Source organism: Hemiscyllium ocellatum, chromosome 23 (genome assembly GCF_020745735.1).
Source record: "Hemiscyllium ocellatum isolate sHemOce1 chromosome 23, sHemOce1.pat.X.cur, whole genome shotgun sequence".
Taxonomy (NCBI): domain Eukaryota; kingdom Metazoa; phylum Chordata; class Chondrichthyes; order Orectolobiformes; family Hemiscylliidae; genus Hemiscyllium; species Hemiscyllium ocellatum.
This window is the reverse complement of record NC_083423.1, coordinates 38,469,708-38,494,968: the sequence shown is the minus strand read 5'-3', so window position 1 is coordinate 38,494,968 and position 25,261 is coordinate 38,469,708. Positions and strand designations below refer to the sequence as shown.

Genomic DNA, 25,261 nt, shown 5'->3' with positions numbered 1-25,261 from the left:
AAAAAAAAGAGGTTTGTCTCCTTCAGGTTACATAATGCTAACACATTTTCGCTCCTGGGTAAGGCCTACTCTACCACATTTTCATTCCCTTTTTGTTGCTACTAGGTTTCATTATTCTGTGAGAATGAAAGGAAGACCACATTTACAGCAGCACTCTTTCTGAATGTGATTGATTCTTAAAGACTTCAAAGTGGAGTTTCCTCTACGACTGAATGAACACAGAAATCATGGGAATTAAAATAATTTTCAGAAATTAAGAAATAGCAGGGATAAGGCATTGATCCCCGAGTCTGCCCCAACATTCAATAAGATCATGGTTGATCTGTCCAGGCCTCAGCTTCTCTTTTGTGCCAGCTTTTTATAACCCTCAACACTTCGATATTTCAAAAATGTATGTACCTCCTATTGAAATACTTTCAAATGATCTCTGGGATAGACAATTCCAGACATTCATTACCTTAGGAGAAGAAATTCTTTCACACTTGTTTTAAATGAATGTTCCCTTATTCTGTAACTATGTTTCCTGCTTTGACATTCCCCAATTAGGGAAACATCTTCTCAACATCTACCCTGTTAAGCCCCCTCAGAATCTTGTATGTTTTGATAAGATCACTGTCCATTCTTTGATAATCTGAAGAATAAAGTTCTAACCTGTTTCGCTGTTCTTGATTAGTTAATCCATACATCTCAGGCATCGGATCAATGAATCTCTATTGAACTGCATCCAATATCTGCATTTATTTTTATATACAGGGACCAAAACAGTACAGAATACTTCAAGTGTGGCCTCATCAACACCCTGTACAATTGTAACAAGACTTCTCCATTTTGAAACTCCAACACCCTGACAATAAAGGCCAAAATTTCATTTGCCTTCTTAGTTACTTGCTGCACAGCATGCTAAATTTTGTGTTGAATGCACAAGAACATATCCTATGTGCTACACTTTTTTTTTACTTTTTACACTTCTCTCTCCATTTAAATAATAGTTTGTCTTTTGATCCTTTCCACCAAAGTTCATGACCTCACACTTTCCTACATTAAACTCCATCTGCCAAATTTTTGCTCTCTCTTGCAACTAGTATATATGCCCTTGCAGATTCCTTATGTCCTCATCACAATATGCCACCCACCGATTATTTTAATTTCAGCAATTATGGTTAAGTTACACTCTTCCACTCCTCCAAGTCATTAATACAGATAGTAAACAATTAAGGTCCTTGGACTGATCTGTATGACTTCCCAACCTAAAACAGGGCCATTAATCATGACTATTTGTCTTCTGGGTGTTAAACAAACCTCAATCCATGCTAATGTGAGCTTCCTACTACTTTTTAGATGTCACCTTATTGAACAACTTCTGGAAATCCAAGTACATCAATATCTACCAGTTCTCGTTTAACTACTCTCAAAGTTATATCCTCAAAGAACTCATGCAAATTTGTCAAACATTAATTGCCTTTCACAAAACCATGCTGATTCTGTTCACTTCCATTAAACCTTTCCAAATGTCTTGCTTTTTTTTCTTAAGAACAACTCTAGTAAATGCCCAATGAAAAATGTTAGGCTATCAGGGCTATAGTTTCCTGATTTCTACCTCTCCTCCTCCTTGACTACGAAGGGTCAGATCAGTGGTTTTCCAATCTGATAAATGCCTCAACCCAGTGAGTTCTGGAACATTTCAACTAATGCCTCCACTATCTTTGCAGCCTTTAAAATTGTTGAATGCAGGTCATCAGGTCCTGGCAACATGTCTGCCCTCAGTCCCATTAGTTTGTTAAATATTTTGTCCTTCATGATAAAGACTGTTACAAGATATTTCCTGTCATTGGTATCTTTCTTCCACAATCAAATAACTTCCCATAATTGTATTACAACTTGAGTTTTCATATCATAATATTAGCATGGTGACACGAACACATAATTCTATTTTGATGATGCTCATTAATATGTCTGTATTTTAATGCTTGGCATAAGTTTAAAGTCAAGCCTTGGTACCTTGGAAGTACTTGGTCTGGGTCCCCCAAATTTACAATATTGTATCATCTCCTGTAGTGAACAAAGCAGCAGTATTGTCAAAACATCAGCTGGTTACTCCACTTGACTCCACAAAAGATGCAGTTTAAAATGGCTTCCATGAATGTCAGTATTATAAACTGCATTTAAAATGTCTGTTTTCCTTTCAAATAATGGTTTACATCTACAACATTCACTACATGGCATATAATGTAGTGTGTAGCTTGACATAACTCGAGTTGTAGATGGTGTCAGTCAATAACATGTACTTTAAACATGCAGGAATTTTAAAAAAGCCTTCACCCACAATACTCCCAAAAGTAACATTTTGAGTTTAAATACACTCATCTTTTAATTTTAGCGGCGAAAGTGAGGACTGCAGATGCTGGAGATCAGAGTCAAGATTAGAGTGGTGCTGGTAAAGCACAGCAGGTCAGACAGCATCCGAGGAGCAGGAAAATCGATGTTTCAGGCAAAAACCCTTTATCAGGAATTACTTTTGCCCGAAACGCCGATTTTAATTTTAGTGGGCTAGCTTAATTTTATATTGCGATTGCCTCATTTTATTAAATTACAATACTAAAAGATGATGATTGAATGGAGGAGTATTTCTCTAAATGAATACATTTATGTACAAACATTTGTACATAATAGTAATATGCTCACTACTTTAAGAATTTCAGTGTTACACACACTTTACTGAATCTAGACAAGTTTGAAATGTGAATGAGGAATAAATATCTTCATGCACAAATTTATCATTTATTCACATATTTGAGAATGCATTTCTTTAAAATCTTCCAAGTGGAACTATTTTCCTGAAATTGGTGAATAACCACAAAACTTCAAGTCATTAACTTCTGTAAAATTTCTCTTTCTTTCAATGTCAGTCTCATTACAACTCAAATTATTCAAACTTCACCAACTGGATCTCATAGGTGGTATTTCAGTATTGATTTATGTGCATGTCTGTTGGACACCCAAAATGATTATGCAAGATGCCAGTAAAGCGGAAGAAAATAAATAAGTAAAATGAATTGGAAAAGCTCTATCAAGATTTTCAAATTTCTCTGCCAAGCTTCCAACCTTATTCTTTACCAGGATTATTTTTTAGAATAATACTAAGCAAACCCAGAACCTGAAATGTTAACTCTACTTTCTCTTCACAGAATTGCCAGACTTGCTAAGTTTTTCCAGCAATTCTGATTTTTTTTAAATGAACTGTTAATTAATATTGAAATAATTATGCCACATAAGTATAAATGGACTTGTACACATGTATATATGTAAAATTGTGAAGCAAACAAATCTTTCATTCTTTGATTTCATTTGAAGCTTTACAAATTTTGGAGTTTAAGTTAAATAGCTTGCTTGTATCTACATTACTTAGGCCTATTGATAGAAAATTCCCAAATCATTCCAGTTGTATGTTCCCAATTAAAGTATGATCAATTTATTAATGATTTCTTTCTATTTCTTGAAAGATGAAAAGGATATAATAGCAATACAAAAAGACAACATCAACAGACTAAAGAGGGTTAGAAATAAACACAATAACTATCATTTGAGAAAAAGTACCATGGAAATTAATGGGCTAAATATCCTTTAGATCCGATGGGTTGCATCCCAAGATTTTCAAGGAATTAGCTGCCGAGATAGTGCATGTATTAATAGTAATGTTTAGATTCCCTACAGTGCAGAAACAGGTATTTTGGTTCAACCAGTCCACACCGACCCTCCGAAAAGTAACCCACCATTTCTCTCTGACTAATGCACCGAGCACTATGGGCAATTTAGCATGGCCAATTCACCTAACCTGCACATCTTTGGACTTTGGGAGGAAACCGGAGCACCTGGAGGAAACCCACGCAGACACGGAAAGAATGTGCAAACTCCAACAGACAGTCGCCTGAGGCTGGAATCAAACCTGTGACCCAGGTGCTGTGAGGCAGCAGCGTTAACCACTGACCAACCATATCACCGTATAATCTTCCAAAATTTGCAGGAAAAGTCCAAGAGGATTGGAAAAATGCCAGTGTAAACACCCTTATTCAAAAAGGAAAGGAAAGAAATAAAGGTACCGAAAAGCCAGTTAGCTTAACATCAGTCATTGAGAAAATACTGTGAGCAGTTTTTGTCCTCTTATTGAAGAAAAGATATGCTGTTATTGCAGGCAGTCCAGAAAAGGTTCACTACGTTCATATCAGGCACGAAATAATTTTCTTATTGAGTAGGTTGGAATTGTACTCACTGAGGTTTGAAGAATGAAAGGAGAACCTATTGAAATAAAGATTTTTAGGGAGTTTGACAGGATGGATGCAGAGCGTTTGTTTCTCCTTTTGGGAGATTCTAGGAAGAGAAGGCATAATCTCAGAACAAGAAATTGACTACCGCATTGATACAAATGAGAAAAATATTTTTCTCTCAGGGGATGGCAAATTGTGAGATGTTTTACCGCAGAGGGCTGTTGAGGCTGGGTTGATAAGTATATTCTACACTATTAAGGAAAATTCCTTCTGGCTGATACTCTAGTAGTTCAAGTAAATACTTAGGACGACAAATTTTCAAGAAAACTTTAGAGGTTTCTTAATATCCCTTCCTCAACGTGTGACAAAAATAATGTTAACAATAAGAAATAACCAGTCAATCATCTATTTGCTGTTTTTTTTGTGCAAAACAGCTATTATGTCAGTCTATGAAAGAAGTAAATGTATTTATTTGATGTGTATCAGTTTAAGACACTGCTGACAGTGGTGTTAAAATGATATACAAACGGAAAAATTATTATATACATAAACACAAGATTTTTCTTTATGAATGACTTTCTCTTGATCCTTCCCAAGAAGGATCCTTTGCTGTACTTAGCAATTATCTCTGTATCAATCACAAATAACAAACAGCAGGCAAAAAATAAGCCTTGAGCATGGGGAGGTTTTTTGGCTTACTTCTGCATCTTATGATCTTATATTATACAATGTCAAACAATCAAGATTTCTAAATATAATCTAAAATCTGGCATTCTCAAATTTATCCTGATGAGTGTAAGAAAATATGCTTCAGCAACGTGTACTTCTTTTCATCAATATTCAAAAAGTACACCTCTTCAGAAGCTTTAAAGAATATTTCCTCAAGCTTTCTCCATCTAACCCACAATTTGAAATACACATTAAAAAGCAACTAACTAGATTCACTGATCTATGTATATGAAGCAAAATGGCAATGGTGATCTATAAATTTCTGGAAATTGCAGCCAGTTGCATCACTTAAATTTGAGTTGACTATCAAAGAGACAGAGCTTCTTTTTGAGCGCTTTTGACTATGATAAGAGATTTGAGACTTTATATTGAAAGCATCACATTATTCCTGTTAAGTGTATCGCTTTCATTGTGAATGTATGAATTTAAATTATTTTTATTAATGAACTACAATACAATAAATTTATCTTCATACCACTCGCAATATTGAGCAGGTTATGATACAATGTACAATAAGAAAATGTAATGTCTCACTGCTGCATCGCAGTATGAAGAACCAGACAATCTGAAAATTCCAGCAAAGTTTACAAAATTGTATAATATTTAAATACTTCATTCAACATTATTTTTGACTATTATCATCTGGGAAATTTAACATTACATGACCGTTATGAAGAATGAACTATTCCCCCAGTCAATTCCCAGGCTGCTGTGAAGCTAGATGTGCATGGCATTTGAAACATTTTAAATCGAGTAGAATTGATATTGGATGTTTCTTTCAACATAAAAGACAGCAGTATTCCATTCTCCCACAAAAAAAAGATTAGTTGTAACAACATAAGCAGTTTTCAGAATATCTATTACAGGATTTAGAAACCTTTGAATTCTGGTGATGGCGTGAACCAAAATTTAGTTGATGAACAAAACGCACACTACAATGTGTTATGAAGGTGTGGGTGTAATATACCTTTATGAGAGTAAAAACTAGCAGTGACAGCACCAAGTGTTCGCAATAAGACACAATGTAACATGTGCTCCAACCACTGGTTGCCTGGGAATGACAAATTAGGCCAATCAATTTCAATTATACCCCCTTAATAACCAAATTCCAATCAAGTTTGAACTGAGTATATTGGCAATTTTAAAAACCAATGACACAATCTGACGCTTTGGGACAGAGATTGGGGAAAATTGAACAGTTAGGGGGAGAACTGCCACAAGACCAACATAACTAGACTGCTAGTCAGAACTCTCTGAGAGGTACCTGTCCAGAGGAGGAGTTTGCATAGAGAAAAACCTCAATATTGATCTGGGAGCAAACCTACCAACAAAGATAAAGAGATTCGCCTGCTGGCTGGTTTTAAAATGTGAATTTTTCTTAATTAGGAGTTTTATCAGACTAATACTATAGAAAGGAAAGTAAAATATAAGTTAGAGGAAGGAATTATAAATAGTTGTGAGTTAATTATTCTCTGTTATACTTTAAGAAATAAAGTTGTTAATTTTTACTTTAGATAAATCTTGGCCACTTGAAGTTTTACAGATTATTGCAAGGGATAAATCTTTTCTGTGTTGCTGGTTGTAAATTAAGCAAGTGGGTTTACCCCATATCATAACAAATGAGACAGATTATGTTGGAGATATAAACATGAATATGAATAAATTACGTATTTTACTCTGGCCAGGCTCAAGAGGTTGGTAAAATCGGACAAGTCCACAATAGTATAGAATTAAGTATCTTCATTAGTGGACATGGAAGAGATTTGAATACGAATTTATCACTGACTAGAAACAGTTAGTGTGAAGTAATTGTTAATAAGCATAAACAAGGACTGGGACAATTCCACTTTATCTGCTAATATGCCAAATAAATCACTAATTACTAATGAGCCTAAATTCTGAACATTTTAAAAATATAACCTTTCTGTAATAAGCCAAAGTTGATTTGGAAATTTTGCTCAATCCTATAGTGAAACTCACTGAGCAGAATATTAAAGAAGGGATTGATTATGGCATTATAATTTAATATCAAGGGAATGGCTACCGCATACAAAATGTATAAAAACAACCAATTCAAGGGTGAGTCCAAAATTAGTAATGTGACAAAATAATAGAAATTCTCTATCCCATGAAATTTTGAATACATGGAACAACTGCTTAGTGAAAGCAATTCATGTTGTACGGATTAACTCCACCTAAATAGAACTTTCTGGGTGGGAGTAGAATCGAGAGGTCAAGTGAATATATAAGTACTTACTCAAATAAAAAAGTTAAGTAACATCTTAAAAATCATTACTAGAGAACTGAAAGAGAATACTTCGTTTATGTACGTAAATTTGTTAGCCTGAAGGAATGCAGAACATTCCCACAGAAAATTGAAACAAATTCAGAACAAGCCCAAAAGCAAATAATTTTTTTCACCATATTGCTTAATAGACACAAATGGCTTTTTCTATGTTCCATATTTTTTACTGTATTCAGGAAGATACAGTCCAACTTTTGTGTCTCAAATATATTTAAGAAAGTGATTGCCCATATTTGGTGCATGGCTTTCCTTCCTCATTTTTATACAAATACAAGAAATAGCCAACATTGAGTAAAATATTCAGTTAATTTGATTCCTTAGAATTTTTAATGGATTCTGGTATGACACATGTGCAGTTGTAGTGTCCTTCCCTCTGGATTCAAGCCCCACCTGCTCCAGAAATATGCAACAATGTCTTTGAACAGGTTGATTCAGAAAACATCTATAAAATCAATACAGGTACTTACAATCTGTAGCCTGTTGGAATTTCAGAGTCAAGATTTCTGTGACAGAGTTCCAGAAAGTATACAATATGTCTGCTTGATTGTCCTGAAGAAAATAAATACTAATCATTAGTATTGGTATCCATTACCTGTGACTTGCAAAAACAAATTCACTGAATGTCATTTTCCCAAATGGCTACTGATTAAAAAAAAATCTCTCAAGCAAATTAGACAGGTATCAGTATTTTCCTTCCTATCTTATTTGTCCCTGTAACACTGAGATATTGTGGTAAGTGATGGCATTTCAGCTACCAGTACTCATAACTAGAAGCAGAAGACAGCCATTTGGCTGTATATACCTGCTCTGGAATTCACTACAACAATGACTGATCGGTGTATTCCAAATTCCATATTCCCGTCTACTCCTATACACCTTTGATTTCATTGCCTAACAAAAATAGATCTTAAAAATATTTGATGATGCTGGTTCCAGCACCTTATGAGGCAAAATGTTCCAAAGTCACACAATCCTCTGAAAGAAAATTCTCCATAGTGATCCAAGAATGGCAACCACTAATTTTATAACAGTGCCACTTATGTCCCTCTATTGAGAGAACAGCCTTTTGGTCCTCTGGGACATTACTCATCTTTGAATAGTATCCCTTAGTCATGGACTGAAAGGAGAGGAAACGTCACTTCCAAATCTACCTTGGCAAGACCTTTCAGGATCCCTGAGATGCTGCCTAACCTGCTGTGCTTTGACCAGCAACACATTTGCAGCTGTGATCTCCAGCATCTGCAGACCTCATTTTTTACTTTCAGGATCTTCGACATCTTAATCAAGTCACCATTGAAGAGAAGTGCAATCTGCTCAACCATTCCTTAGACAATCTGTTCATTCCAGGTATCAATCTAGCAAGCTTCCCTTGAACCAGTTCCAACACATTTACATCCTTTGTCAGAGCCAATAGCCTTTGCAATATCCAATATCTTGGTATCATGTGGAGTGAATCGAATTGGCTGAGGCCTGGCATGTGGATACTGCTAATAGGACAGGGCTTGGAAAGAGGATGGACTAGTGGTATTATTGCTACACTGTTAATACTAAGACCCAGATAACATTTTGGGTGGCACAATGGCACAGCGGTTGGTACTGCTGCCTCACAGCGCCGGAACACAGGTTCAATTCCAGCCTTGGGTGACTGTATGGAGTTTGCACCTTTTCCAATATCTGTGTGGGTTTCTTCTGGGTACTCCAGTTCTTCTCCAGTGCAGAAGAGGTAGATTGGCCATGTTAATGCCTCCCCCGCCTCCCCCCCCCCCCCCCCGGGTGCAGGCAAGGTGGGTTAACTATAGTTAATGTGGGGTTACAGGGATAGCATAGGATACTCTTCAGAGGGTTAGTGCAGACTTGTTGGGCCGAATGGCTTCGATCTGCACTGTAGGGATTCTATGAACTTCTACGACATACCCAAAGTTGGTGATATTAATATCAGGTTGTTGCTCAACTAGTCTGCAAGATAGCTCATCCAGTTTCGACACTAGCCCCAGATGTTAGTAAGGAGGACATCATAGGCTCAACAGGACTGAGGTTGCCATTGTCATTTCTAATACCCATCTATACACTATCTTTTCATCACTCATATATTTGAATACACTTGAAGATCTGCAGCTCAGAATTCTATAGTTGTTCTAATTTTAGGTAATACCCTGCTTTTTTATTCAAAAGGTCAAACATGAACAATTTCACATTTTCTCATGTGTTATTCCCTGCAGTACAATCAAATGGAAGAAACCATATTAATCTTTTGTATTGCTTATTAGCTTTACCCATAGTGAAACCTATTGCTTACAGAATTTTCAACTGTTGAGAGCTTTGCTAGTAGTTGCTGTCTTTAAAAGACCGAGTACGTTGGACAGTCTATGAAATGGTAAAAGGAAATAGTTGACTCTCTCCTCACTGAAATCTGAGTTAAGGTACTGGAAAGGTTAACAGTAAAAGAAGCTGAAGAGCACATATTTACATTTGTAAGTGCCAGAGATCTGGATGTATCGGTTAATAAAGAATTAATTATTTTGTCATTTTTTACTGTCAATGAAAATGTTGGATGAAGCATAAATGAGGGAACACCATCCTTAAATTTAGAAGCAGAACATATTTATTTAGTCAGCAACATCAGCACTGTTCAAGTTATTTACTTATTTCCAAGAGCAGAGAATAATCAAGCTGCTCTGCTTAAAAATCTTAGCTGGACCATAATTATGTCAGCACACATTAATAGTTATTGTGTTGCATCAATGATTTTCAAAAAAAAACTCAGTCATGCTGCTTCTAATCTTAAGAATTAAAAATAACAAAGAAACTTGGATCTATTTCATAGAGTCATAGAAAGGTACAGCATGGGAACAGGCCCTTCAGTCCAACCCATCCATGCCGACCAGATATCCCAACCCAATCTAGTCCCACCTGGCAGCACCCGGCCTATATCCCTCCACATCCTTCCTATTCATACACCCATCCAAATGCCTCTTAAATGTTGCAATTGTACCAGTATCCACCACTTCCTCTGGCAGCTCATTCCATACATGTACCACCCTCTGCGTGAAAATGTTACCCCTTAGGTCTCTTTTATATCTTCCCCCTCTCACCCTAAATCTATGCCCTCTAGTTCTGGACTCCCCGACTCCAGGGAAAAGATTTTGTCTGTGCACCCTATCCATGCCCCTCATAATTTTGTAATATCGCATAATTTCAAAACTCAGTGTTCTTACATTTCCTCCTATATTTATAAGTCATTATTCCTTGCAAATGTTTGCTTACTGCTTGCGTATTCAAACCAACTTGGATTTTGAACTGCTAAGACCTATTTTCTACAGGCTTCCCAGGATAACTAGCAAAAATAACATGAGTTGTAAATTTGAAAAACAAACCAATTTCATTATAGTAAACACAGACCCTGTAAATTCTTCAATTAAATTGACACCAGCTAAGTATTTCAAATTTAAACAGTTACTACAAATAAATTCATGTCAAGAGGTGAAAGGACTAGCTTAGTGTGTTTGTTGATTGTAGTTATCAGAATATATTTAGGACTAACTGGAAATTCCACAGGAAAAGATAAAATAAACTGACCGAGGAAGAAAAGGAATAAATTTACAGAAATTAGCTATAGATGTACAGCTCAGTATTAGACAGTGACTCTTATAACTGGTGCTCAATAAAACAAGAAAATAATATGATTACATAGTTATAGATTTTAAAATCTTACTAAAGGTAAATATTTAAATGTTTATTTATTGTTTAATAAATTTGCTGAATATTGAACTGAAACATGAAGTTTTAAGTGATGATGTGCTGCTTTCAAAGATCTCAAGTACTTAAGAACAATTATAAAGTTGTTACTTATTTTTCACATATTACCAGAAATTTAACTATATCTTATGACAAGGATAAATACTCTCAGTGAGATATGCAAAGTTAAGATGCATCCTTGAAAATGATTAAGAGGGCAAAAATAATCTGGAATAATGATCAAATGAAACAAGATCGATAGCCAACCACATACTTTCCCAAAAATCAATGTTCTGATCAACTTCAATAGACAATAGGTGCAGGATAGGCCATTCTGCCCTTCGAGCCTGCACCACCATTCATTATGATCATGGCTGATCATCCTCAATCAGTATTCTGTTCCTGCCTTATCTCCATAATCCTTGATTCCACTATCCTTGAGAGCTCTATCCAACTCTTTCTTAAACGAATACAGAGACTGGGCCTCCACTGCCTTCTGAGGCAGAGCATTCCACACACCCACCACTCTCTGGGTGAAGAAGTTTCTCCTCATCTCTGTCCTAGATGGCTTACCCTTTATTTTTAAGCTGTGTCCTCTAGTTCGGGACTCACCCATCAGCGGAAAAATGTTTCCTGCCTCCAGAGTGTGCAATCCTTTCATAATCTTATACGTCTCAATCAGATCCCCTCTCAGTCTTCTAAACTCAACGGTACACAAGCCCAGTCGCTCCAATCTTTCAAGATAAAAGATAGTCCCGCCATTCCATGAATTGACCTCGTGAACCTACGCTGCACTCCCTCAATAGCCAGAATGTCTTTCCTCAAATTTGAAGACCAGAACTGCACACAATATTCCAGGTGCGGTCTCACCCGGGCCCTGTACAGCTGCAGAAGAATCCCTTTGCTTCTATACTCAATCCTTCTTGTTTTGAAGGCCAGCATGCTATTAGCTTTCTTCACTACCTGCTGTACCTGCATGCTTACCTTCATTGACTCGTGTACAAGAACACCCAGATCTCTTTGATCTCTTCAGAGTATATGCTACTTTAAGACCAACTTAATAAATACATAAAATCATTATTTATACTGTGATATTTTTAGTCTTCTGGGCTATTACATGTGTTGCCTATTATAATGGTTTCCTTCTCTTAAAAAGCAAAATATGATATTTGATTAAGTTGACCTTTTTTATGGAATGAGATGGGACTCTCAGACAACTATGTGGCAACAGCATCAAAAACCAGATACTAATCTGCTCGGCTAATTTGTCTTTCAGCATTTCTCGGTTGAAAGTATGAAGATAATCGTACAGAATAATCTTTGTCTTTGCTTCTATGACTACAATATAATCAAGGTTTACAATATTAATAAGGTTGTCATGGAACAGCAGTCATATTCCTACTTCTAGGCCATAAGGCCTGGGTTGAAGTCCAACCTGCTCCAGAGGTGGGTCAGAACTGATGGGCATGATTTGGACATGCCGGTGTTGTAATGGGGTGTACAAACTTAAAAATCATACAACACCAGGTTATAGTCCAACAGGTTTATTTAGAAGCACTAGCTTTCAGAGCGCTGCTCCTTCATCAGGTGGTTGGCTGATAGATGGAAAGTGTCTAATACTACTGAAAAACTAATGATGCAAGAAAATAAACTCAAAAAATCTATAATATTTTGTGAACATGTAGTTTGGAAGTTTGTGAAGTCTTGTGTCTGAGCTGAAAGTATATCTTTATAAAATCATCAGTGTACCCCCTCCCTTTAAATATCCTCAATACCAACACTTAGAAACTCATTGTGTTACCTTAGTTATTTCATCAATAAAGCAGATGTGTGTCACTGGGTCTCTTTTCTTTGTTAAAACTTTCTGCAAATGCTGCACCTAAAATAAAGGAATCATCAATTTAAGACTGAAAATACAGATATTGGATAAATATCAGACTACATATATTTCGTTCTTAAAATAGCTTCAATAACACTGTAAGTAATCTGCTGTTACCCTACAAAAAATAAACCATTGTTTCTTGGAAAACCCTGTGATACAATTTGTCAGGTATTTTCTTCTACTCCATGGTATTTTCTGGAAGATTCCTTAATTATTTTCCTGAATGAAGCAGCAGTGAAATTATGAGTAACATCAACAGGACCTAAAACAGGAAACAAAAAGCACCTGCAATCCACACCAGTTCACAAAAAGAAATGAATAATATATATAATACTATATTTACTGTATTTTATTTCAAAGTAAGTACTGTGCCCTGTGTATTTTGAATAAATTATATTGCCTATCAATGTGCGAACAGACATGAGAACTTCTTGAAACAAATAAGGCAACAATCTTAGTCAAAAACAAATGGAACATAAGAACCCACAACTTGCTTAACATACAACAATTGGTCTACCACTATTCATAGACTCACTTAGCCATCTGGTAAGATCATTTGTAGTGAAAGAAATTTAAACCAAAATCTGTTGCCAAGAACAGACAACTGATTTGAACACTGTCAGCTGTTAAACTGGAAAAGTAAAAACTGCCTGTGTATTTGATGCTGGTTGAGGATAAGGATATTGCAGACTGATGCTTGATTTCAGGAAATGCTCAAAGTTTAACCAAAAATTGCGAGGACAAGGTTAGCATGTGAGCTGCCAGAGGAAGTGAGGGAAGCTAGTACAAGTACAACATTTAAAAGGCATCTGGATGGGTATATGAACATATGAATGGGTTTATAGGAATGGGGCAAAAAGGGCATCAGATCGGCATGGACGAGTTGGACCGAAGGGTCTGTTTCTGTGCTGTACATCTCGATGACTCTAAGATGTTTAGGGTATGGAAAACATGCAAGATGTCTCAAACTATGCCACCTTTCAAGGAAAACAAATTTGGTCAATATCACTTTAAGGAAGCAGGGCTGCAAACATTGCCTGTCCATGTTCAATTCCCTTTTGTGTCCCGAAAAGGAGGCGACTGCCAAAATTCCCCAAAACCTTTTACATAGAAGGAAACTGAGTATCAATATTCTAAGTCTAAAATTGTTTCAGCCTAATATTTCTTACTGGAAAAAAAAACTGTTTGCATCAAGACTTCAAGCCAGTATCGAGTAGACATGACTTAAAAATCATCAATAACAATTGTCTTCTCTCATCTTGGTTTTGCCGTCAATTGTGCGAAAAAAATTTTTGTATTCAATGTGAATTTCAAAGTTAAAATGCAGTGCACTGAAGTGATTACAGTGCAAAATTGAAGACAAAGATCTTAAAAGAAAAAAATTGTACAAGTGTATCTTACAGTATTCCAAATCACATTACAGAAAATTGCTTTTGAGCAACTGCAGTCAATTTGCTCCATAAACTCAATCAGAGCTCCATAAACAACAAGAAGAAAAACGTTCACTAAATAATATCAAGATCAGTTCTGCTATATTTGGGAATATATTCACCAGAGTGCACATGACTTCAATGCAAGTATTTGTCAAAAGATGGCACCTCTGAATTGGAACTCGAAACCATAATCTTCTGATTGAGCCACAGTTAACACTGAAATATAAGTTGAGCTTAGTTGTTTAAGTTCTAACCTATGACATTTGATTCTGAAATGAGGGTACAGAATACTGAACTATTCAAAACATAGCAATGCTCAAAATTTCAAAGGAACTAAAGAAATGAATAACTTTGCAGACTGTAGCCACAAATGCAAATTTCAAATAATCAGGAAACTCTAAAGCAAATTATTTCCTGCAAACCTGAAGATCACAAAATAGAATAATAACTCTTTGGTAGTAGGTATAAAGCTGCTACACAACATCTAGCCTTTTCTGATAATCAGATCATTTCTGCCAATTACAAGAGAAGACAGTGCAGGCACACATGTCAAGGTCATATTTATACAAAAAAAATTATATGACCTACTTGGTGCTAATTTCTTAAAGATAAAGCACCTCATTTAATTTTAGCAAAGGATTTACTAATTCCAACCAATGTGGAAATTCAACAGAGGACGAATTCATTGTTAACTGAAATTATATAATTGCCAGTTACATCAACAAAAAAAAACCATCAGAACCTTACTTGCCCACATGCAGCACAAATTTGATCCATTAGTTTCTCCATATTCGTCCAAAGAGCAGCACGAAATGCTGGCGTGTTGCCTGGAGTCGGCATTGTGGCTCTTCCTGGTCCTGTAAATTTTGAAAACAAAGTAAATTGATGCAAAATTACAAGGAATGAGAAGGTAACAATGATTAGAATTTTGGATGCATTAAGAACACTGCTTCTCATTTACGTCCGTACATAAACAGCGTACTTGTGTTTTCAAAATTTTATAATCCTGAAAACTGTATTTCTATTGCTGTAATATAATTTTTGTACAAGACTGAGACTTGCCTCTTGAGGTGGCTTGAATAGGTTGAGTTAGCATTTTTATATCCAAAGCATTACTGACATTATCTTCCAGAGATACTCGATACCCATCGACTACACTGTTGATAGTTTCCTTTAAGGTTCCAAGATTGTAGAAAACTTGAAGTGCTGTTCCTACCTGCGTAGGATTCTTATAAAAATAAAATAACATGTTGTTAACAACACTTAAGATTAAGCTGCTAGATCTATTCCTACTTAACTGTATGAAAGAAAATACACAAGTTACATTAGTATTTCTGACAAAAAGATGAGTCCCAAACTATTCCAGCTCCATTGATTTAAAGACTGATCATGATGTATACATATTTCCTTCATTCTCCATAGCAATCTTTCTTCCAAATCAGTCAATTCCATTCTGATCATATCCCATCTCAACTTCTTCCCTCTTGTTTATCTGATTATGATTAATGTCTTCGAAAAGCTGGATTACATTCTGAAAATTCAATCAGAGTAAGGAGCACTCAAACAAACATCTGTAGGTAATCCAGTATCCTTCCTACTCAACCATCAACCAAAATATAAATATAATCACAATACTCCAAGGAACTTTCTCAGGCCTTACATTTCAGGCAGGCTCAGACATTGATATTGTTAAGGCCGTGGATCGACATTGATCACATTGAATGGAGAAGCAGGATCAAAGGGTTTAAGGTCTTTTCCTGCTCCTATTTATCCTGTTCCCATGGCACATGTAATGTAAAATCATGCAAATTTCAAAGTTTAAAGAGCTCAAGGCAAGAATAATACATTTGAAATAGCATTTGCAAGATTAAACAAAATTAAGATTGATCCAGTTTACCATCTACTAACTTGATATTCACGTAATAAAGTACTAGACTTGTTGACTTATTAATCTATACCAATTTATTTACAACAGAACCAGACATAAGGCAAAGCAAAACATTAGGTGACAGAAAGCTTTGGGACCATTAGTTCAAAATCATGATTTCCTTCCAACAAGCCAAACTTACCACTTGTCATGATGTCTCAAATTAATCAATATACTACATCCCAAAATATTCAGAAATAAATCTACATAACTTATATTTTAATTAATCAATGATCAACTTCAACTGCCTCAAAACAGAGTAGGAAATGATTGTGTTAAGGGCAGAGGTGATGAGGAATTTCTTAAAGAATATTTAAGAAAATTTTCTTGGTCAGTTCTTTCTTTCCCAAGGAGGATTCATTGTCCAAGGTAATGAAATGGGTCAGATGGAAAATATCACAGTTGAGAAGCATCTTGGGAATAAAGGATTATACTGTAAATCTTAAATTAGATATGGAGTTAGATTATACAATGATGCAGAAACAGAGGCAGTATCTCACACTTAGCTTTAAAAGGAGTAGAAAAAAATGTAAAGATGCAATTGTTAAAAATTAACTTATGAAAAAAGTTTTAGTGTCTAAAACATATGCATTTGTGAGTAGTGCTAAACAATCACTGATACTGACTTCAACAGACACAATATGCCCTGGTTTTACGTCTTAGAAATGGCAATCCCAACAAGGCATCATTCTTGCAATAACACACAGGTAATTAGAATCAATTAACCATTAACCTAAGCTATCACAGAAAACTTTATTAATCTTCCAAAAAAAGTGAAAAGGTCCATTCAAACTATTTCCTGGAACTCACCATGTGAGTTTTTAAGTGTTTAACATACATAGTTTGGTTTTCTGAATCATGGGTTAGAATTTTCCTAGACAATAAATGAGGTGGGCATTGGTGAGAAAGTTGAGAAAAATTGCATGAAACCAGCATTGAGAAGATTCTTGATGCCACAGCAAAATGTACCATTTTCCAAACAAGTTTTAAACATTGAGATGATATACTCATTAATAAACAGCCAGCCACCAATTTACATATATTATGCAATATATTATTATTAGATCACATTGTCTCCTTGCAATTTCATATTCTCCCATTCACTAGTTAGAAACTAGAAGGTGACAATTCATGCCCTCAATCAGAGCAGTTACCTAGCAAGTCCAGCTCACTGCTTGCTTCTCCAGCACTCTATCCTGGACACCAGTCATCAACCTCTCAAGGCACACCCCTATCTATAGATGATGTCATCACATCCTCACCGCATATTTTCAACTCCATTTGCAAGTTGGTGGCATGCTTCAATGCTGCACTTTGGACCCATACTGGCATCTTCTATTGCAATGCTGCTGCAACACTTTGTACACAGGGAAAGGCTCTGACCTCATGGACTGGACCAAGCCGCATTTCAGGAATCCTTATTAGCTCTCTTGGCACCTGCTTAGATCCTTGCAGCATCCCTGCCTTGTCTTGTTGCAAAGGTTTACAGGCTCACAGTACTTTTATCTTGCCTTGTCATTTAGCACAGACACAAAGACAGGAAGCTTGTCATATTTGTCAGCAATGATCAGTCAAGGGGGTGGACACGTATGAACTCAATCTCAACTGTACCAGTTTGCAGTGAATGCTGCAAACACAATGTATGTGCATCAACTGAATAGCTATGTCTCAAACTCTTCTGTCAAAAGAGATACCCTTCAGTTGAGGTAATTGCACAATAAGGCACATAGCTTATATTAGAAATCCAGGGGTTTGAATACAGTCAGTCACTTCATACAGGTGATCAGTAATCTGCAGTCCAGGTTTTGGGTCACAGTCAGTCCTATGGTTCCCAAACAACCAGTCTGGGAAGTCAGTCAAGGTGATGCACAGAGATCAGTCAGGGGTCTGGTCTGTCATTGGGGGTCTGTCCACTAAAAGACAAAGGGGAGTTATTATATTAGAGATGAGTGCTGTGGGAGAAAAGCTGGGGAGACTGGAGCAAGGCTGAGTGTTTACTTCTGTGAGGGTGGAAGCTCACTACAGCTTGGGCTAAAGGTACCTAATGAGCATTAAATCCTGTATTTGAATCTTAAGTATTAACCAAGTATATGAATCCAAATCTTGCCCCCTCTTACCCAGGTCATGCAGCATCAGGAATAAATATCACTAATGGCTACGATATACAAGCAGTGCATTGCAGCATGAAAATATTCACCGTAGTTGACAAGAGTAGCAAGCATCTTCCAGGTTCCCATAGCTTTTAATTCTATCTGTAGTAAGTAGGAGGATATGATGAGTGTGGTACCATAGGAGCTTAATGTAAAGGTAATGAGGTGACTTTGGGAAGATAATGAAACTCACCAAAGTTGACACTCAGCTGATTTCTGATAAAATTAAGCCCTTGGTCTTTTACTCATATTATTCATCCTGCAACCAGTAGCAATACTGGTCTGTAAATATTAAAATTTTTCAGTCCATTCACTTTAACAAGTTATAATGAAAATTCAAACTGTTAAAAATGGGATTGTTCCAAATAATTCAAAATGATATTTATAACATGTTCATTGCCTTACATAAACAAGTTTCTGACACTCACATCTCACAAGTACTAAGTGACCAAATTTGTTAATTGCTACTCTAAGTAACAATACTGAGCATCAAAAGATCTGAATATAACATTTAAGTAAACAGTGACAGAGTTCTAAACTACTGTTAGCAATTAAAGACATGCAGCATCTGGCACTGAAGACAAATGAGATATGGCAGGAGATGGAGACATGTTGATCACTGAAATTACTCAACATCTGTTGTCTGTAAGCTACAGGAACATGTATTGTGATTGTCTGAGGATCAACATGATCTTGGCAGTTAAATTAAGTTAAATTATACATCACATAGATATGATATTAATCAACTAGTGCTGCTACAAACAAAGACTGAGCTAGAAAGACTCACCAGTTTTATGATGTGTTTATTAGCAATTTGCAACTTCGTAACAGTGTGGTTTCTATTCACCAATAGTATTATTTTGTATGTTTGTTTCTTTGCCAAATTTGCTTTCTTTTCCCCTAAAAGCAGTGAATCATACTGGGGTGCAATGTCACTGTTTACATCATTTTATTCTTTACTATCATATCCGAACTGCATGTAATTACATGTGAACCTAGCTACTAAGAGTCAGGAAGACTATTAATCTAACTACAAGTACTGTGGCAGTACAAGAGAAAGAGAATTAATGTTTTGAGTCCAACATGACACTTCTCCTGAACTGAAACCTAATCATCTATCTTGGTTTAAAGGAAATTAATAAAACATAAGAACAGACAAACTTGCAACTCTATTACTTTGGAACAAGCTAAAGATAAATTATTATTCCTTATACTTCTCAACTTGCTTGCCTTTGATGACACCACCTTCACCAAAGGCCTGGTTCCATTTTCATCTATCACATCATAGCCAGAATATTATTTGCAATGGTTCCTCTTTCCCTCCTGCACTATTAACTCTGGTATATTCCTAGGGTCGACATTTGGTCCTGTCATTTCTTATCTACATGTTGTTCCTCAGTGATATCATGTGAAATGCAGCACTTAGTTTTCACATATAAGTTGGTATCACAGGTCTACCTCGTGATTAAATTCATTTCCAATTGTGGCCAATTATTTCAGGGAAGACAGTGATCTCTATAAAAGTTAACACTCTAAACATTTAACAAAGAGTGCTCTGAGTAATTAGATTGTAAAATTCTGACTTGTGATAGAGGTGAGGGTTTTTTAAAATTCATTCATGGGGTGGATTGCTGGCAACACATTTATGGCCCATTCTAAATTCGCCAGAGGGTGGCTAAGAATCAGTTGCATTTCCAAAATTTTGGGCCACATCTAGGCCAGACCAGGTAACATTGGCAGATCTTTCCTAAAGGACATTAGTGAACCAGATGATTTTTTAATAACAATAATTTGCATTAAATCCTGTACTTGAATCCTAGTCATTAACCAAACATTTGGAATCCAAATCCTGCCCCCAAGTACTCTTACCCACCTGAAGCAATATCAGGAATAAATATCACTAATGGCTGTGATATTCAAGCAGTGTATTGCACCTTGGAAAGATTCACCATAGTTGACAAAAGTAGCAAGCACCTTCCAGGTCCCATAGCTTTTAATTCTACCTGTAGCAAGTAGGAGGATATGATGAATGTGGTACCATAGGAGCTTGGTGTATAAGTAACGAGGTGACTTTGGGAAGATAATGAAACTCACCAAAGTTGACACTTAGCTGATTTTTGACAAATTAAACCATTGATGTTTTAGTCATATTATTAGGAGTTCCATAATTGCTCTAAGCCAGATTTCTCAATTTTTCATTTCTGGATTCAAAAATATGTCTCCAAAGCATTAGCTTGACGTCCTGGATTGCTAGTCCAGTGACATTACCATTACGTCACTGCCAACTTCTGCAGGACAGCTTAGGGGTCATAGAAGAACAAGTCAAAAGAATATAGATATGAGCTAAAGGTCAGAGAATTGTCAGATGAATACTTGAAGAAAGAGGCTGGGTAGACTTCATGCTAGGAGTGATAATTTTTAGTTTCCTACAGGGATGGAGTCAACAGCAGATGCATGAACTGTGCTGCTAGAACAACTCAGGAAAAAGTTTAGAAATCAGTAAGTAGCTCATCGTTAAAAATCAGGATTCAGAAGTAGTAGTACTATGGAGTTGAAAAAGTGTGCAAATGTCACTGGCACTGATTTGGGGAGTCACGATCTAATTAGAAGAATCCTGCAGGCAGCCTAGAGAATGGGGAATAACAAGCTACAAACAGCATTTGCTTCATACAACTGAACAAGATTGAAGCTCAAGGAAAGCAGAGGGGTAGTTCATTGATAGTGAAGCAAACTCTTGGTAAAAACTGGAGGGTGCTGGCAATAATTAATGGTGAGTAATTATCCGAGTCAAGAGGAACCCAAGATTGGAAGATACCAAAACATAAACAGGAGCGGTAATTAAGGTCATCCAAAAAAAGTGAAGAATCGCAATCCCTTCTGAAGATTAATAATTTTTGATGATCCTTTATGTTACTAATTTCTGGGGGTTTGTCCAAGAGTCAAATTGTGTTATGATACTAGATCAGACTGTCAAAGTTATGCTACAATCCTGGGGAAGATCGCCAAATTATATTATAATTTGGTAAGGGACCAGTAATCTTTATTCTTAAAGCAGACAAAAGGAGGCATTCAGAAGCGTTATGAAGAAAATAAAGCCACAACCCTCCACAAATTTAAGCAAACAATACTCTACAAGTTTAGATTCTACAGTATACATAAAAAGTACTCATAACATTCAGAATTAACATGTGGTAAACACTGTGATCAAACATCTTATACTGCATATCAAACTGCAAACATACTCAGGACAGATCACACAGATTCCTTACAGGTTAATGAAATGATGGATCATCAAATTTTATTAAGCTTTTCAAAGAATTATGTTCTGTATTTCTGTTTATTTGGCCTTGAAACTCCTCTCAACAGTCATTCCAACTTTAAAAGCCTCAATGACTTGGTATGCTTTCCTCGATTGGTCAGAGTATTGAGTACAGGGGTTGGGAGGTCAGTTGCAGCTGCACAGGACATTGGTTAGGCCACTTTTGGAATATTGTGCGCAATTTTGGTCTCCTTCCTATTGGAAGGCCGTTGTCAAACTTGAAAGGGTTCAGAAAAGATTTACAAGAATGTTGCCATGGTTGGAGGATTTGAATTATAGGGAGAGGTTGAATGAGCTGGGGCTGTTTTCCCTGAAGCATCAGAGGCTGAGGGGTGACCTTACATAAATTTATAAAAACATGAGGGGCATGAATAGTAAAAAAATAGACAAGATATTTTCTCTGGGGTGGTGGGGAGCCCAGAACTACAGGGTATAGGTTCAGGGTAAGAGGGAATGATAAAAAAGGGACCTAAGCGGCAACTTCTACACACAGAGGGTGGTGCATGAATAGAATGAGCTGCCAGAGAAAGTGCTGGAAGCTGGTACAATTACAGCATTTAAAAGACATCTGGATGGGTATATGAATAGGACGGGTTTAGACCAATATGGGCCAAGTGTTGGCAAATGGGACTAGATTAGGTTAGGATATCTGGTTGGCATGGACGAGTTGGACTGAAAGATCTGTTTCCCTGCTGTACATCTCTATGACTCTAAAGAATGCGCCTGTTCTAGTCCATCACCCTCCTGTCTGGGTTCAAACTGCCCTTGACTCTGAAAAGTGCATTCCCTTACTTACTTGCTAGCACAATTTCAGCAATTTGCCATAACCAGCATCACCAAGTTAAACTGCCCCTGGGTTATCATGAGCTCTTATCATGAGTTCTAAAACATGAAGCAAATATAGCTTGGGATTTTTCAACTCCCTCAGCTGCATTGAAGTATGATTGCTTACATGATTCTATTAAACTCCTCATGACTTCCCCAATACAGAGCCAGTGACCTTTCCACTTTCTCAGCTCTATGGAGCTATTTCTTCTGAGCCTCATCTCCAACTTAGTTTCTTTGCAATTTCTAGAATTTCTTCCTAATTTGTTTTAATATCACAGAGCTATCCAACTGCTCTGGATTTCTTCCATCCTGGAGCACTAAAAATTAGAACTTCAAACATAGAGTCTGCCTATCTCTTTCTTCAATTTATTTGTATTAAAAATGTCCTATCTTCAAAAGAATATAGGCAAGTACTGAAGTGCTCTTCTGTTACACATGATCTGTCCTGAGTAGCGAATTAAAAATATTTCAATAAATCCTGGAGACAGTATTACAACTGAACAGTTCAGTTAGGAATTTAATTTTTAAAATATTTCACATCCAAATTAATTAAATAGAATAGAAATGGCTAGAGAGGTGATGAGTTGTAGTATGTGGAAGAAGGTGGATGCTGATGAAATCTGGAGCATGTTTTGGCTACTCAAGGAACTTCAGCGCAAAGTAGAACCCAAGCTGTGAAGTACGACATCATAGAGGAGGAAAGTTAATAAGATACTGTTTCAGAAGACAGTCATACGGCTTAGATTGCTAACATCAAATTTGGTCTGTGGTCAGGGACAAGAGGGTGTGACTGCAAATGAGCCAGATCTTTGAATCAAGAATTGAGCACTGGAAGAGCCTCAGCAGTACCTTTGTTCATGAAGTACCAGGTTTTGTTCCTAGTGTAGACAACGGTACAGACTGCAGGGAGAATGAGCAAACTGACCAAAGCATCATGGTACACAGCACCATTCAAGAGGTGGGTGAAAAGAGAAGAGTAGTAGTGACAGAGAATAGCATTGTTAAGGGAATACATATTGTTCTCTGCAGAAAGCCAGACTGCCCTGAAAGTTGTGTTGCCCACCTGATACCAAAGTTCAGGACAACTTTTTTGGTCTGGGGTGGGACATGGAGTGGGAGAGGAAGGATTCAATTGTTGTGATCCCGTAAGTATGTGGTAGGAACTGGAAAGAGGTTTTTGTTTAGGGACTATGAGGAGCTTGGGGCTAAAAGCAGAACCACAAAGGTAATAATCTCACAATTGCTACCTGATCCATGTACAAATTCACAAAGTATACAAGATTAGAGAGGTTCAAAGATGGGTGTGGGAGCATTGGGTTCCGATTGGGACACTGTTACACGTAAACTTTACATTTTAACAAATGCAGTATTGCACATGTGCTAGGACATGCACATGATTTTGAACAGGGGTTCAGTGTTGGGGGATAGTGGACATGAGATAGGAGTGAGGAAGGAAATCCAGGATGGTGGTAATCCCCCAGAGTGAGAAGGGATGAGAACCCAGAAGCCGGATTTGGGGATGGTGTGAGGAGGGAAAGACAGTGATAAGCAGGATTCAGGACCCAGAAAACCCTCATTATCTCAGTCTCCCTTCTGCACTCCCCCGAGCTCTGTTTTTCACCACCTCCACAAGCTCAAGCTGAGGATTCCATAGCGGAGCTTTTAGAAGAAAAAATGGAGGATTGCTTAGTCCAAATGAAGAAGGAGTCCATGAAATATGATACCTCAAAATATCTGAAATACCAAGAAGAAATCAAATCTATTCCAGAGAGCTGTGGCATATCTTGATGTGGACTGAGGAGAAGTCACTCAACCTTCAAGATCTCATCAGGGAGCTCAGGTGGAATTAAAAAATAGAATTGGGTTTGAAAATCAGAGTCCTCACATTTGCATTACTTGTTGTTTCTTACACACAGAGAAGTTTGTTTTACTTAAAAACATAAAAGCTTGTGGCATTGTTTTTTCACTTAATCATTTGATGTTGAAATTTCTCTTTAAATGTCTATAGAGTTCGTAACAATATGCATTAGTCTAATTCTGTCTTTCTGAGTATACCCAATTTTAACCACTATCGTTAGTGGCCTTGCTTTCACCTGTCTAGGCTCGGAGTTCCCTCCCGATCCTTTGTAATCTTTCTTTTCTCCTTTGACCCAAGTGAAGCACTGCGCAATGTTTTCTTACATCAAAACTATCAAATAAATACAAAGTGTGCTTGTTGTCAGTACTTTCCATTGCATTCAATTATTAAGCCAGAAGGCCAAAATGGTAACCACAATTCTCCTGAAACAGGCTTTAGTTTTGTTGATAAAATGTTATATATAGCATGCAATAACATTTTCAGATGCTTGCATTTTAGATCAAACTATCAACTGCTCATAAACAGAGTTTTGATCTGAATAGTGAAAATAACTATGTACATATGCAGTTCTCTGAGGTTGCAAAGTCCTCAAAAAGATTTTATTTTGATTAAATTAGAAATGGTCACTGTTTTCAAAAAGGCTTTTACAATTACAGTAAATCTTGCTCACAGTCTGGATAAACATAATCCTTTTATACAGCTGATTCACTTGCTCAGTGTGATCTTTCCTCTCTCATCTGAAACAGGACAAGATGAAGGAACATTATCAAGATCTGAACTAATTGTATACCAATTAGAAGTTATTAGCGGCTACGTTTAGTTCAAATTCATGA

General features: G+C 36.7%; 1 protein-coding gene across 2 annotated transcripts in view; it reads right to left on the bottom strand.

The window, feature by feature from the left end:
- The window catches only part of cog5 (component of oligomeric golgi complex 5), a 127,060-nt gene that overhangs the window by 32,198 nt on the left and 69,601 nt on the right, over positions 1–25,261 (bottom strand). For both annotated transcript variants that reach the window (XM_060842895.1, XM_060842896.1), the window contains 4 exons: positions 15,409–15,574; positions 15,094–15,203; positions 12,833–12,910; positions 7,764–7,845 (listed from right to left, as the gene is read on the bottom strand). In XM_060842895.1, the coding sequence (XP_060698878.1) occupies positions 7,764–7,845; positions 12,833–12,910; positions 15,094–15,203; positions 15,409–15,574 (436 nt within the window). The remainder of the gene's footprint in view (positions 1–7,763; positions 7,846–12,832; positions 12,911–15,093; positions 15,204–15,408; positions 15,575–25,261) is intronic.